Consider the following 12,789-nt stretch of genomic DNA (forward strand, 5'->3'; position numbering starts at 1 on the left):
TCATTCTAGTTCTTATGAGATGTCTCTGAGTTAAGTGTCTTTCCTGTTGAGTTTAAAAACTTCTTCCAAGTGATTCTTCGAGCATCTGAATCCTTTGGAAGGTAATGGTTCTTGCACATGTGGCTCTCCTGGACTTCCAAGCTTGAAATCAATCCCTGAGGGCTGAACATCTGTGGAAGCACTGTAGGGTGTTCATGTAAGGAAGACAGTAAAATAATGACTTTGTTCTAGCAACTGTTGAAATGATTAAGAGGTAAACAGTACTCAGGATGGCAAAAATGTAAAAAAGTTTAGCATTTGTTCATTATAATTTTTTTAAAAGATCATAAGACCTGAGGATGCAATGGTAAATTATAGGATTTATTCAGTATTAATGCAGTAAGATGTTTCATGTACCTTTAATATATTAAAATATAATTGATACATCTCACATGCATATTTATTTCTGGAATTAATGTCTTTTTAAGAGGACTGTTCTTTAAAGTCAATTTGAGTTACCAGCCCATAAATTTTGATTGGGTAGTTAAGCTATTTTTTAGTCCAATCTACATTCTGTATGTTCATGCATGGTGTACTCCAGCTTCAGATTAGTTTAAGTCTCCCTCTTCAGGGAAGAAGTAAAGAGCTATGCAGAGAAAATAATTCCCATGTAAATTGCATGCATATTTGCAAATGTAAAATACCAAACACGGTTTCGCTTGTTTGTGGGTTTCTTGTTAGTTTTGGGTTTTTGTTAGTTTGTTTTGGTTTTTGGTTTGTTTGCTTGTTTTTTTAGTGATTTTTAATAGCATTTTCACATTTGCAGCTATACTTACACCAATGCTTACAAGCTTTGGGGAATGGTATAGTATATGTAGAACATTAAGTATTAGACTGTTTTATGCTTTTTTCCTTTGTCAAAAAGGTTGTTCAATTATTGCTGGCTTTCTCAGTAGGTGCCCTTCTGCAGTACTGCAGTCTTCTGGTTGTTATGAATTTTCCTGTGCCCTTCTGAGACTCAGAACAGCTTGATCCTCCCAGTAAACTGACATGTAGTTTTGAAACAATTCAGATACAGCAGTGCTCAAAGGACCTATGGCCTACATGGAATTTCGTGGGGCATGGTACTGTGTGCAATTAAAAATTTGTGCAAACAATGCATGGTAGCCCACTTAAAATTAATAACAAGAGCAATCTGTAATTGCTCACAGAGTAAGGCTGCTGCTGAACTTCAGGTTGCATCACCCATCCTGCAGCAGATGTTGTAATATTGTTGTGCTGAGAAGGCAGGTAGTGCTGCATCTGCACTAACCACAAATTAGTCACTCCTCTTGTAAACCTGTACATCTGCATATTTTTGGATATCATAGCATGTAGGATTGCATTTGCATATAAAGAGATTAAATTTTATTACCCAATTTAAATGTCTGTGATGTGCATTACGCTTGTTTTGAAAGTCTGTATATGCTATAAACTGCATTACTGAGAAATACATCATTCTGTCATGCCTGGTAGACCTCAAATGTGTATGCATGGATTTTTTTCAATTAATAGCCCATTTAATTAAAAAATATTCTGAAAAATGAAATCCCTAGCAGAAATAATGAGTGGGGCTCACATGACAGGTCCAGGTGTACTAGTTGTCTGAGACAGAAAACATTTAGAGTGATATAAAAAAATAACATTTTTGAAACTTAAGAGGAAATGAGCAACAGAGCAGCAGTGCCCTTGTTGTTGTGCTGGAGTGTTTGACATGCTCTTTCTAGGTCATCATTTTGCCTTTCCTACCTTGTCATGCTTACAAACAATTATTATTTTACCCTTTAGCAAGTAATGAATTATAAACACACAGAGAGTACATAATGGTAATGCAAAAGAGCACTAATATTTACCAGTTCCTCACAGTCGTGTAAGCATGTCTGGGGCCGGAGATAATGAGGTGAGGAGAGGATAGAGGGAAGGTCCCCATCAGTCTCCTCTATCATCCTATTCCAATTGTTGTGACCTGTGAAAGTATTCACTGAGCCAGGAAACAGGAAAAATTCAAACTTTATGGCCTAATAGATGGGACAGTTCATAGGAAGTAGAGTTCAAATCAAATATGGGATTTTTTAAAAAGTCTTACAGTGTGGAGTTTTTTTTTTTTTTCCTAGCTGAATAATGAATTGAATCTTTTACATTAATCTAAATATTATGAAACATTCAAATTAATCTTTCACAAAAAAATATTACATTCTCCCCAAGATATTTGACATTCAAATTACTGCAACATTGACAATATTGTCTAATGGTGAGAACAGCTTCCTTCAAGGTTTATGTTCAGTCCCTCAAGCAGAGAAAATAATTGAATAAGCATTCTCAGAGCCTGTTTGGAAAATTCAACAGTTAAGTAATTACAAATAGATTTGCAAATCCAGAGCAAAGTTTATATATATATATATATATATATATATATTAATAATAATACACATATTTATTTCTTTCAAGTTTCTGAAAACTATGCCATTCAGAAATATCAATTAAAACATTCGATTGAGTCCAAATTATGTTTTTAAGATGACGGAGAGTATAATTTTCAACAGGAGAAGAAAATAAAGTACATTTCTCCTTCCGATATAAATTTTTCTTCTTGTTGCTATTATTATTACAAGTCGTGCTAGGCTTTGGTAACTAGACAAGCTTGCACCATGTGCTACTGCCAATGTCTGCCTCTGAAGCTAGAAGTAGGTTATTCTTGAAGATTATTTGTCATTAGGCCATTATAGTTGTAAAAGTAATTTTTTTTGGTTAGTAAAGTCTCAGTTCATCTCAATGTTTTCTCATGGTGAGTTTCATGCCTATCTTAGATCCTCATGTCCCCTCCATAACGTGCTCCTGGAATTTGTGAGGAATTTTATTTCTGTAACAGCTGCAAAATAAATTTCCCACACAGAATTCTGGTTTTTAATTTATCCAGACACTGGGCACTCCTGCATTCTCACACATTCACTTATGGGGTAGGTTTGCTGAACTAACTAGCAAAGGACCACTCATATTTTTACAGAGCAGGCAATAGATATTTCTTGTCCATTGCAGTGCTTTATTTGTTATAGTCTGTATTGTCTCTCTCAAAATATTTATTTTGCTTTCTCTGTGTGTAGAGTCCTAATAGTTTTGGTACAACTATGAAATATTAAGTATTAGGGAACTATTGTTTCCCACTCTGGCAAAAGACAGATGATATTTTATACACTGTCGTCAGAAAATGAGTGTGTGTGTGTGCAAGAAGTTTTTTGAAATTTGGAATTAATTGTAAAAATGTGTACCAGAAATTAGTATTTCTGGTAATATATTAAAGTTGTGTTATTTAGGAAGAATGTATCTTCTTTCATAATGTGATATATACATTAATTATTATTGAATGTTAGAAAGAATTGCAGGATTGCTTTCACTAACTTCTCTGGATTTATTGGTTATCTACACCTTATTTGCCCAGCAATATATTGAGAAATTACTTAGAACAACCTTATAAAGTTCATCTACTGTAAATATGGCAGACAATATCCATTAAATTAATGAAGGGTTGATTTTATTAGCATGGAATTACATAAGCATAAAGATCTTCTGCTTGAAAATTAATGGAATTTTACTTCATAGTTTCTTTTTATTATTGAAGACATAAATTGCTCACACAACTCCACAATACATTTTCTGAAATCTAATGAAAATCTATCCATTCATCAGTGTGCTCAGGATGCTATTTCAAGAAGTGATTTTGTATTTTATGGATGTGTAGAGAAATAAATGTCATTTTCCTAAAATGACCTGGGTGCTCAGCAGAAATCCTTAATACCTCTTTCAGGGAAGACATATTTTTTATCCCAGAAAAAATGTTGCCTTTTCTGTGTGTGTGGGGTTGCTTTGTGTTGCCTTTTTGCCTTTCCTTAGGGGAATAAGATGAAATGACTACTCTGTGACAGAGTTTAGAATGGAAAGTTATCCAAATCCCAATGAACTTGAAAGGTTCATTTTAAAGTAAAAGGGTTATACTGAAAAAGCAAAATAGACATTTGTCAGTTTTAATGCCTTTGCATTTGCCTAGCTGTGTTCCTATGAAACACTGCAGTAAGACTGTATTGCTGTTGATAAAATGCTTTTGGTTACTTTGATATCTTTAGCAAACCCCCAGTATTTTGGAAAAAAATATTTTTGATCTGTAAATACAGAATTTTTTTTTTTTTCTAATAATGGCAGTCAGGAATCACTCATTGGGGTATAAAATTTGTAATTCTGGGCTATCTTCACATAGGAAATAGGCACTTTTAGCTTTAATATTTAGCATGTTTTTAAGAGGAAACTGCATACACTGAGCCTGCCTGAGTATGGTAGAGAATTTAAAAGTGAACTCTGTCTGGAAGCGAGCTGGCTTCTCACTGAAGTCTCATGTAGATTTATATCATAAAATCAAATCTAATTAAAATTAAGGATTCAGTTAAAAAATCATGTATATTCAAGGAAATGTTGTCAATTTACTTTCCTGGTAGCTAGAAGGGGTAAAATCTTTGAATACTAATTACATTCTATAATAGAAATGGAGATATGTTATACTCAGCATTTCTGGGGTCCTTTTTTTTTTTTTTTTTTTTTTTCTTTTTTGAAAACGCTGAATTGCAAGCTGTGGGATATAAAACTTTTAGGGAAATTGTGCAATTGATTTTACAGTTGCAAGGGAGATTGTGTGATACAAACAGCCCAAGCTGTTCACCTGCAAGTGATTTCCTCACATAAGTCACAGTTTACACACGCTTAAAATGTGCAGCTCTATGCAAAACCTGGCCAGTGGATGCTGTTTCTGCCAAGAGACAGAATAAAAAGTTCTAGGTTATTTTACTACATACTTTTAAATTTTTTTTTCAAGCAATTTATATTGGTGACTCTTTTGACACAAAATGTCTTTCCCTTCTGTTCTCTTTCCTGTTCTTTTCCTTGTTACATGCTTTATATTGGGTTTGTGTGTCCTTCAGTATTACTGATGATCTTCCCAACCTTCCAGAAAGCCTACTGGGAAATGTAAGATCCTTATGTCCATGATCACTTGTAGCTTTATATGCCAGCATAACAGGAATGAGCAATATTTTTTCTGTTTCTTATCTGAGACCTTATAAGTTTATAGCCAGAAACAATGTTCTCTTTGGATTTTTCCAAAGTTAAGGCATAGGTAGACAAAGATAGAAAAATGGTGTCAGTAGAAATAAAGACAGATATGGCAAATGGGGAAAAAAACAGTAGTTTTCTGTGAAAAAGCAGTAGTCCTTGGGGGAAAAATCCCTCTTAATTTAAGTCATTTAAAAGTTGCGTTTAGTAAGAGGAAGCAGGGAGGGTTAGTACAGCATTTGGGTTCATTAGTTTAACACAGTCCTGACTCTGTTTGTTAACAAAGTATCACAATTCAATTTATGTGAGCTAAAGATTTTGACTGTGAATGAAGGTGTTTTGAGACGTTTTATGGAATATGAGAGTGTTAGGTATAACTTGGTAAGAGTAACTTGTTTCCTGGTGGATTTTGACAAAAATTACTCTAGGATACTCTTCAAAGATATTTACTAATAAAAACTTCATTACCTAGGTAATCTGTCCTGTTTCTTCTCCACCCTCACCGCTGCAAAGTTTCCTTGATACTTTTTGCATTCTCTAAAGTCACCATTTGTTACTCTCTCCATCAAAAAGGTCACTCCAAGTAGCAGCCTTTTGTGCCTATGAAAATTGTGAGCATTGTCTTTCCTCAAAAATCTTCTCTAAGGAAAATAAAATAAAATAATTTATTAAACAATAGTTGTTTTCTGAACTTCAAATTCTTATTGGTTGTACAAGTTTTTCTGTGGTTTTGTGTCTTTTCATAATCGCCTAAGAAATCAGCTACTTTGTGGGGTTTTTTATTGCTTTACTTCTTGAGTTATTCTTGTCTCTTTGCCCTTTGGAATTATTTCCTTATTTAACTCTTAGACTAGATTATTCTAAGTATCTTCACTTAATCTCAGCTTCTTTCTTTGCCAGGTCTTTGAACTAAGGTAATTATAATAACCAAATAACTGTGAATCTTAAAGCAAATATCATTTATCTTCACTTAGAAGTTAAACAGTACTTTTAAAGTGTTAATATTCTAAACAATCACTTCACTATATAATCTCCAATTATATAAATTTATGCTGAGTGAAGAGTTCTAGCTCTTTTTCCTTGCCATTCAAACTTCTAAAACCATACTGCAGTAACTGAAAAAGTATAATCTTCCCGTAAATTACCACAAAGATTCTGCTTGTGATGGCAGTCTGATTTTGAGGTGACCACTTGAGACAAGTTAATCATCACTAAGAATAATAGAGGCAGGCAATAAAAGACAAAATAACACCTTAAAGGGAGAGTTTTGAGGAATCCATGTGACATAATATGTGTGAGGTTCAGGTCACTCCTGAACACACAGACCATTGCACTTGAAACCTACCAACTTTATTTTCAAGGGTCTATTCATGGCAGATTCCTTATGTAGCAGATTGTTAAATGTCCCTGCCGTCCCACCTCTTCAGTGAGTATTCAGTGGCTTGTTATGAAAGTCCGGGGTTCTTAGTGTGTGGCTTTATGGTCTTAGGAAGGCACAATAAGAAATGTAACTGAGACATTGGACCTACATTGGTAAGATTTGTGATAATCCTTTGAACTAATTCTCCCAGAATAATTCCTCAAACTTTTACTAAGGCAGAATATTCCCTTCCCTACCCCTCTGCCCCAATTCCCCCCACTCCCTCCCAAAACTACCAAAACAGTGAAGTTTTGACTCCTTTATTGCTAAAATTTGCTGGATTTCATTTCAGTATTTGAAAATTTCTTACTCTTTGCATACTTTGTGTTCACCTATGTCATGCTGCCTGCAGAGCTCACAAAGGTGAGGGGAGTTGGATTCTAATGCCAAATATATTATCTGTGTTCTTATTGATTTTTATCTCTTGTTTTAGATCTGTATTTACTAATGTCACAAGTGCATGGATGACATACTGTCACATGCCCTGAGTTAATTCCCATGCCACAATTTCATCAGAAAGAGTTTAACATGTTAATAAGATCAGATCCTGATTTCTGTCTCTGTGTGTACCAGCAGGTAGATATTCTGTCACCAGCAGACAGGCTAGGCTAAATGTCGTGAAGGATATGTGTCATAAGTGTAGGACACAACCCAAATGAAGAGTGAAAAAAGGCCCTCTACAAGGTGAATAACCATGCTTGCCATATTTACATTTTCATCACTCAACTGCAAGGGAGAAGGGAGAGCTGTGACATCATCATATTAAGGTACTGAGAGTTTATGAAGGACATCAAGAATATTCTGAGTTAAAGAGATATTTTCCATCTTCCATTTTCACATCCCATAGACACAGCAGATCTGCTGGGTGATTTTTTTGAAGTTGTTACCTGGGAGATGGAGATGAGAAAGTGTCTATAGAATAAAGGTGTCTGACTGAAAAATGGTGTTAGAACATCCTGCTGTGGTGGTATTAATAGTATGGAAGACTGAACTTCAAAAATGGAAGATACCAACAGCATTAGTCTTCCATTTCATTGAAATGAGCTGTCTAGTGTTAAAATTCTCTCTTCTTACAGTTTTGAAGAAGTTTAAGGAAAAGGAATGTCTTTCATGGGCTAGTGGTATCTCAGTTTCCACCATAAGGCAGTGATGTTCATTTGAAAAGATGGATTTGAAGCCAGAATTTTAAAAAGAGAGGTTCTGGATTTCTGCCTTTTAAAAGGTCAGACACTTTTTCAGGGCTTTGTGTTGTGTAAATCACAGATAATTCTGAGGGCCAAAACAAGATTTTGATTTTGCATTTAAAAAAAATGTTCTAATTTCCATTTCCAAATTTTCCTGAGTGGAAAAGGCTCTGGAGATACAGCCCTTGCCTGGTTTAGGACAAGTCCTGAAGAAAAGGAACCTTAATCCATCTTTCAGATTTTCCTTTTGTGGAATACCCTTCTTCACCAAGCTTGCCTATAGGTACTATATTAACTTGAAAATTCTGAAAAAATTTAATATTAAGTATTTAATTATTTAATATTAAGTACATATTTGCATATCATAATTTAATTTTAAATTGCAGCATTTCAAAGGCATCACTTTCATACATCAGTTCCAATTTACATGTGCAAACTAATGGAATCTTCCATCCTCAGTCACTAAGTCACTTTAAGGACTGTCCCTCTGCATGACTTATGGATACAGAATGTAAGGCACACTCTAAATTTATGAAAGTTGCTCTTGGGGAATTATAACATCATATCCTTTAAGAACAAGATTAATGACTGATGAATATTAAAATATTTTTCCAAGTAGTGTTGTATGGAATGCATGACATGAATATTCATTTAAATGTTCAGGTCTCTCAGATATGTTCATGTACGTAAAATGGCAGCTGAGAGCAAAGTTTATCTTGCCATGTTATGCAAAAGCATTTTTAAAGCTGTAGATATTTATTACTTTTATTGAAAAAGTATAACCCTTAGGTGAGAAAACTCACGAGCTCAAGCCTAAAGGTGAAACCCCTACACTAATAACTTCCCTAGAAGAGGAAGGTGTAGAAATGTTGCCTTTCCAAGGATGTTATTCCTCATGTAGTAAAAATGAATATAAATGTCTGACTTTTTGCATAATTTTGAGCTATTTATATAATAGGGTTGCAACATTTTCTTAATGAGTTAATGTTTTGGAGCTTTCCATCATAAATCCAGTGCAGCTTTTTTATACTTGGAAACTAAAAGTGCAGAGAGGTACCTAGAGCCAGTTAAAACAAGATTTAACTTCTTTTTCAGTTGAGTAGTGGGTCTGCCTATACAAAAAAAAAAACTCAGGTTTTTCCTTCAGTATGTGACCTGATTAGATTTATGTAGTGACACTGTCAAAAGTATCCAAAACATTTTTCTAAAAGGTTTACATGTTTTAGGACTGATTATTGCAATTAGTTTTGTATTTGGAATGAATTTGGAGGTTTATGGAAAGTGAGTCTGAAGTAATCCCCTAAAATTCTGTAAAAAATAATTTTGTTCTGAATTTAGCATTATAAGGAAACTAGAATTGTCAGTAGAAGTTTGCAAAAGAAATGTCAGGTCTTTTTATAGTAATTCTTAGATGGTTAAGGTCAGTTAGAAAAATAAGGAATGTAAATAGTCATGGCTTAACAGGTAGTCAGTTTCACATAATTTATATGAAAATCATTTATTCTAAATCAAAAAGGTTTAAATTTTGTTTTTTTCCCACATGAGCTCTTTACATATTAAAAGCTGTGACGTGTTTATATATTGTAGGAAACTAGACAAAATATCATTTTTAATTTATGTCTTACATTCTGTAAAGTACAGCAGTATATCTGTGACCACAATATTAAGGATGCTCACTCAATGAGAATGTTCATAGCTTCCAGCCTAGGAAGGTTTTTTTGAGAATTAAGAAATCATGCTTTATTATTTCTCTGCCTGCTATCCCAAAATAAACCCATACCCTTAAACATCCCTATCTAAGAGTGTTTTATCTAAAAATAGAATTGAATGTACTTTATTCAATTTTTTTGCTATATTAACTCTGCAAATATTAAACAAAAATGCTGTAGAAAGAACTCACATTATATTTGACAATATCACTTAAATTCAGCTTTTTCCTTAAATAATCATATTTCTGATGCCAATGCGAGGAGCCAATAAAATTAGGATGAAGTATTTCAAATAAATTAATGTTATTTAGCAGTACAATTCAAGTTTCTCCATTGAGTCCATATCACACACACAACCCCTCCCAAAACCCCTGGAATTCTACAATTTTCAGGACACCAAGGCAAAACTTCCTTCATCATCAGTGATGTGTCATTCAGGTGACTGATGGACAGCCCTGTCTCCATCAGGAGAGAAGGATCTTTTCTTTTTATAGCTGACAGCACATTTAACGGCTGGTGTAGCAGACATAGGATGAAAAGTAAATTTAAGGAAAGAGGACAAGAGAGATCAGAAATTTCAGCTTGTGGCTGATATGGTAATAAGGTATTCTTATCCAAGGGAATAGAGAGGAGCATCTTGTGAGTAGAAGGAAGAGGATTTCAGAATTGAAAACTCTTCGGGATGTGATACAAAATAGAAGATTAAAAGTGTAGGGCTAAAAATACAGATATACTAAGAAAGATTTTATGACATCTTTTTAAATTGCACAATAAATGAAGAGATCAGGCAAAGGAGAAACAGCTTATTTGTACCACTGAAGAGAAGTAGGACAAGGCACCAGACTGATTTGATAACAAAAGGATATTCAGCTCAGGAAGAAAAACCAATAATTTTGTTATATCATACAAGCTGGAATGAGGTTTGGAAGGGAAGTTTGAGGTTTTAACTTGGAATGTTTGTTGAAGGTTCAAGTTTAATTTTCATGTAAATTGTAATTTAGTAGTCCTGTGTTTTAAATACAGAACTGTCTGTTGACAAATGTAATTACTGTAGATAAATACTAGTTGAAGAAATTGACTTGTTATTAAGGAATGGATACAGAAATAATGCCAAAAATTTTTGGTTTTGTTGTTCCCCCAGCTCAGGATAACTACATGAAACAGGAATCACACAGCTTTCTATGTTTCCAGTGATTCCATAGTAAAACAAAAAATTACAAAGTAATTTGGGAAAGTTCTAAAAACTTAAAATTAGGAAGATCTTTTACAGTGGTGCTAACTGAATATGCAGCAGCTGACATATGGAAGATGCTGGTTTGCACTAACCATTAGTGACAGTTGCTTGACCTTAGCTAGTCAGGGTGAAAGCCTGCTGACCAAGGTAGAGACTAGAAGAGAAGGTGGTGGGGATTAAATATTGAAGTAGATGCATTTTTATGTTCAGAAGATATGTGCTCGCTCCTCTCTAGTGGTGATTTCCATCTGAAGCACTGACTGCAATTTGTTTTGTTTGTTTCATGAGATCTGACAAGATCATGACCTGGTGGTTGCATAAAGCATGCTAAGGATTTTTATTTGTCATCGGCGGCCCATAGTGAGGAGATAAGAGACCCAAGCCTAAAGTCAAATGGAGTTTATCTCACAAGAAATCAAAGTACGGTGCTCAGGCCCTAAGAAAAGACTTAAAATGCATTAAAAATGTCAGTGGAAGTTTAGAAAAGTAGAGGGAAAAGGAAGAGTGCATACTTTGATACTTGTTTTTTTCTCCCTGCTTTTGAAATGTGTGCAGAAAACAGAAACAGAGAAATATAACCTTGTTCTGTATTTAGAGAAAGAGCCATCTCTGAGTTTCAGCCTGAGTATATTGAGTTTATCTCCATTGCCCTTGATCATTGAGCCTTTCCCAGCTACTGTCTGATAAAGTAAAACTCTTTGAAAAACTCTAACAAAAAATGGTGAAAGAAATCCCCAAACTCCTGACCTTCTGCTCTGTACATTAGAAAATGAATTTCTAATACTGCACTTCAGCCATGTAAGTTGTTTTTTGAGTATGAATGCTGAGCTAGAAGTAAAGGAAATTCCAAAAGCATTTGCTGTTATTTTGATCTGTTTAAGGAATTTTATTTTTTCCGGGGAGCTTAAGCTTTGTAGCTTTAGATGTGACTTTTGAGTATTCTTGAGAGTAAGAACTAGCTTCTGTCTTGTGGGTTGCCTTAGGAAGAGAATAAATTTGGAGTAAAATTAGTCTATAATTACTTGGGGATGAGAATACTTGCAATAAATTGGCCTTGATGTAGCCTGTTCAAATACATTATATGGGTAAAGACATGAGCAGGGACTTACCTTTAAAGTCACTATTTGATATCAGGTTTTCAGCTAAGTGAGGATAAAGCCCTGAGTTTTATGTTTTGAACAATGCAAGTGGGCAGCAAACAACAGTTCAGCTTTGTTTTCACTGAGTAAAAGTTGACAGAACATCAAAGTTTATACAACTTCAAGGCTTAATACTAAGCAGAAATTGCAGAAACTTTCAATCAAAGGTTCAGCTGCAAAAATAAAAAAATGCTCCTTCAGCAGAAAATTGCCAGGTTCATACCATACATTAAGAAAACTGTTTCCATGAAAGTATTTTTAAATTTTTAGGGAAATGCCAAGTGTTATGCAAATAATATAATCATTGAAAATATCTAAATACATACAAGGTATTCCCTCCCAAACATGATAGCTGTTTCCCAGAAAGGTAATCTGGAAGTACTGAAATTTATTTAGAGTCTCCAGAAAAAAATATATGATTTTTCAAAACTTAGAAAAAAATTAAAGAGAAATGAATCTAGGAATCCAAATGTATAAGAAATAGAAAAAAGAAATCAAGAATTTCTAACATAGAAATAGGTTTTAATAGCTCAAAATACTTGAAGTTAAAACTAAAAAGAAATCAACTTGACCTGAAAGCTTTGCTTTTGAGAAATATCAGAAATTTTAGAGTGTTTTTTAAACAAATTGAACAGAATAAATTACTTTGTATATTAAAGGAAGAAGAGAGAAGGGAAGTAGACAAGAAGTTTTATATTACTGCAGTTATGAAGAACAGAAATGTGATTCAGGAAAGTTATGAATACCGAGGAGGAATGTGTGGTCAGAGAGAAAATGAAGGCTCTAAGTGTATATGGAAAAATAACTTGGTTGCAGTGTATAGGAACTGCTGGAAGATCTAATATTGTAATGACAAGTAACAATGCAGGGTACTACGTAAACCACATTTCCCTTATTCACACAGCTGCTGATTTTGTCAAAGAATTCAAATAGTTTTGTGTGTTGTGGCTTCCCTCCCTTATTGTGGTGCTTAATAATTTTCTTTGGAATA

The 12,789-nt window shown here is 34.1% G+C and overlaps 1 protein-coding gene across 11 annotated transcripts in view; it reads left to right on the forward strand.

Moving 5' to 3' along the window:
- The window catches only part of CFAP47 (cilia and flagella associated protein 47), a 348,805-nt gene that overhangs the window by 145,106 nt on the left and 190,910 nt on the right, over window positions 1–12,789 (forward strand). The window contains exons 51-52 of one of the 11 annotated variants that reach the window (XM_053971840.1): window positions 7,106–7,216; window positions 7,609–7,740. The exons of 9 other annotated variants lie outside the window; for them this stretch is intronic. In XM_053971840.1, the coding sequence (XP_053827815.1) occupies window positions 7,106–7,191 (86 nt within the window). In that variant the 3' untranslated portion in view covers window positions 7,192–7,216; window positions 7,609–7,740. Of the gene's footprint in view, window positions 1–7,105; window positions 7,217–7,608; window positions 7,741–12,789 lie in introns of those variants that run through there. One more of the 11 variants, XM_053971839.1, reaches the window with a different exon arrangement.

The sequence above is a fragment of the Vidua macroura genome, chromosome 2 (assembly GCF_024509145.1).
Source record: "Vidua macroura isolate BioBank_ID:100142 chromosome 2, ASM2450914v1, whole genome shotgun sequence".
NCBI classification, from domain to species: Eukaryota; Metazoa; Chordata; class Aves; order Passeriformes; family Viduidae; genus Vidua; species Vidua macroura.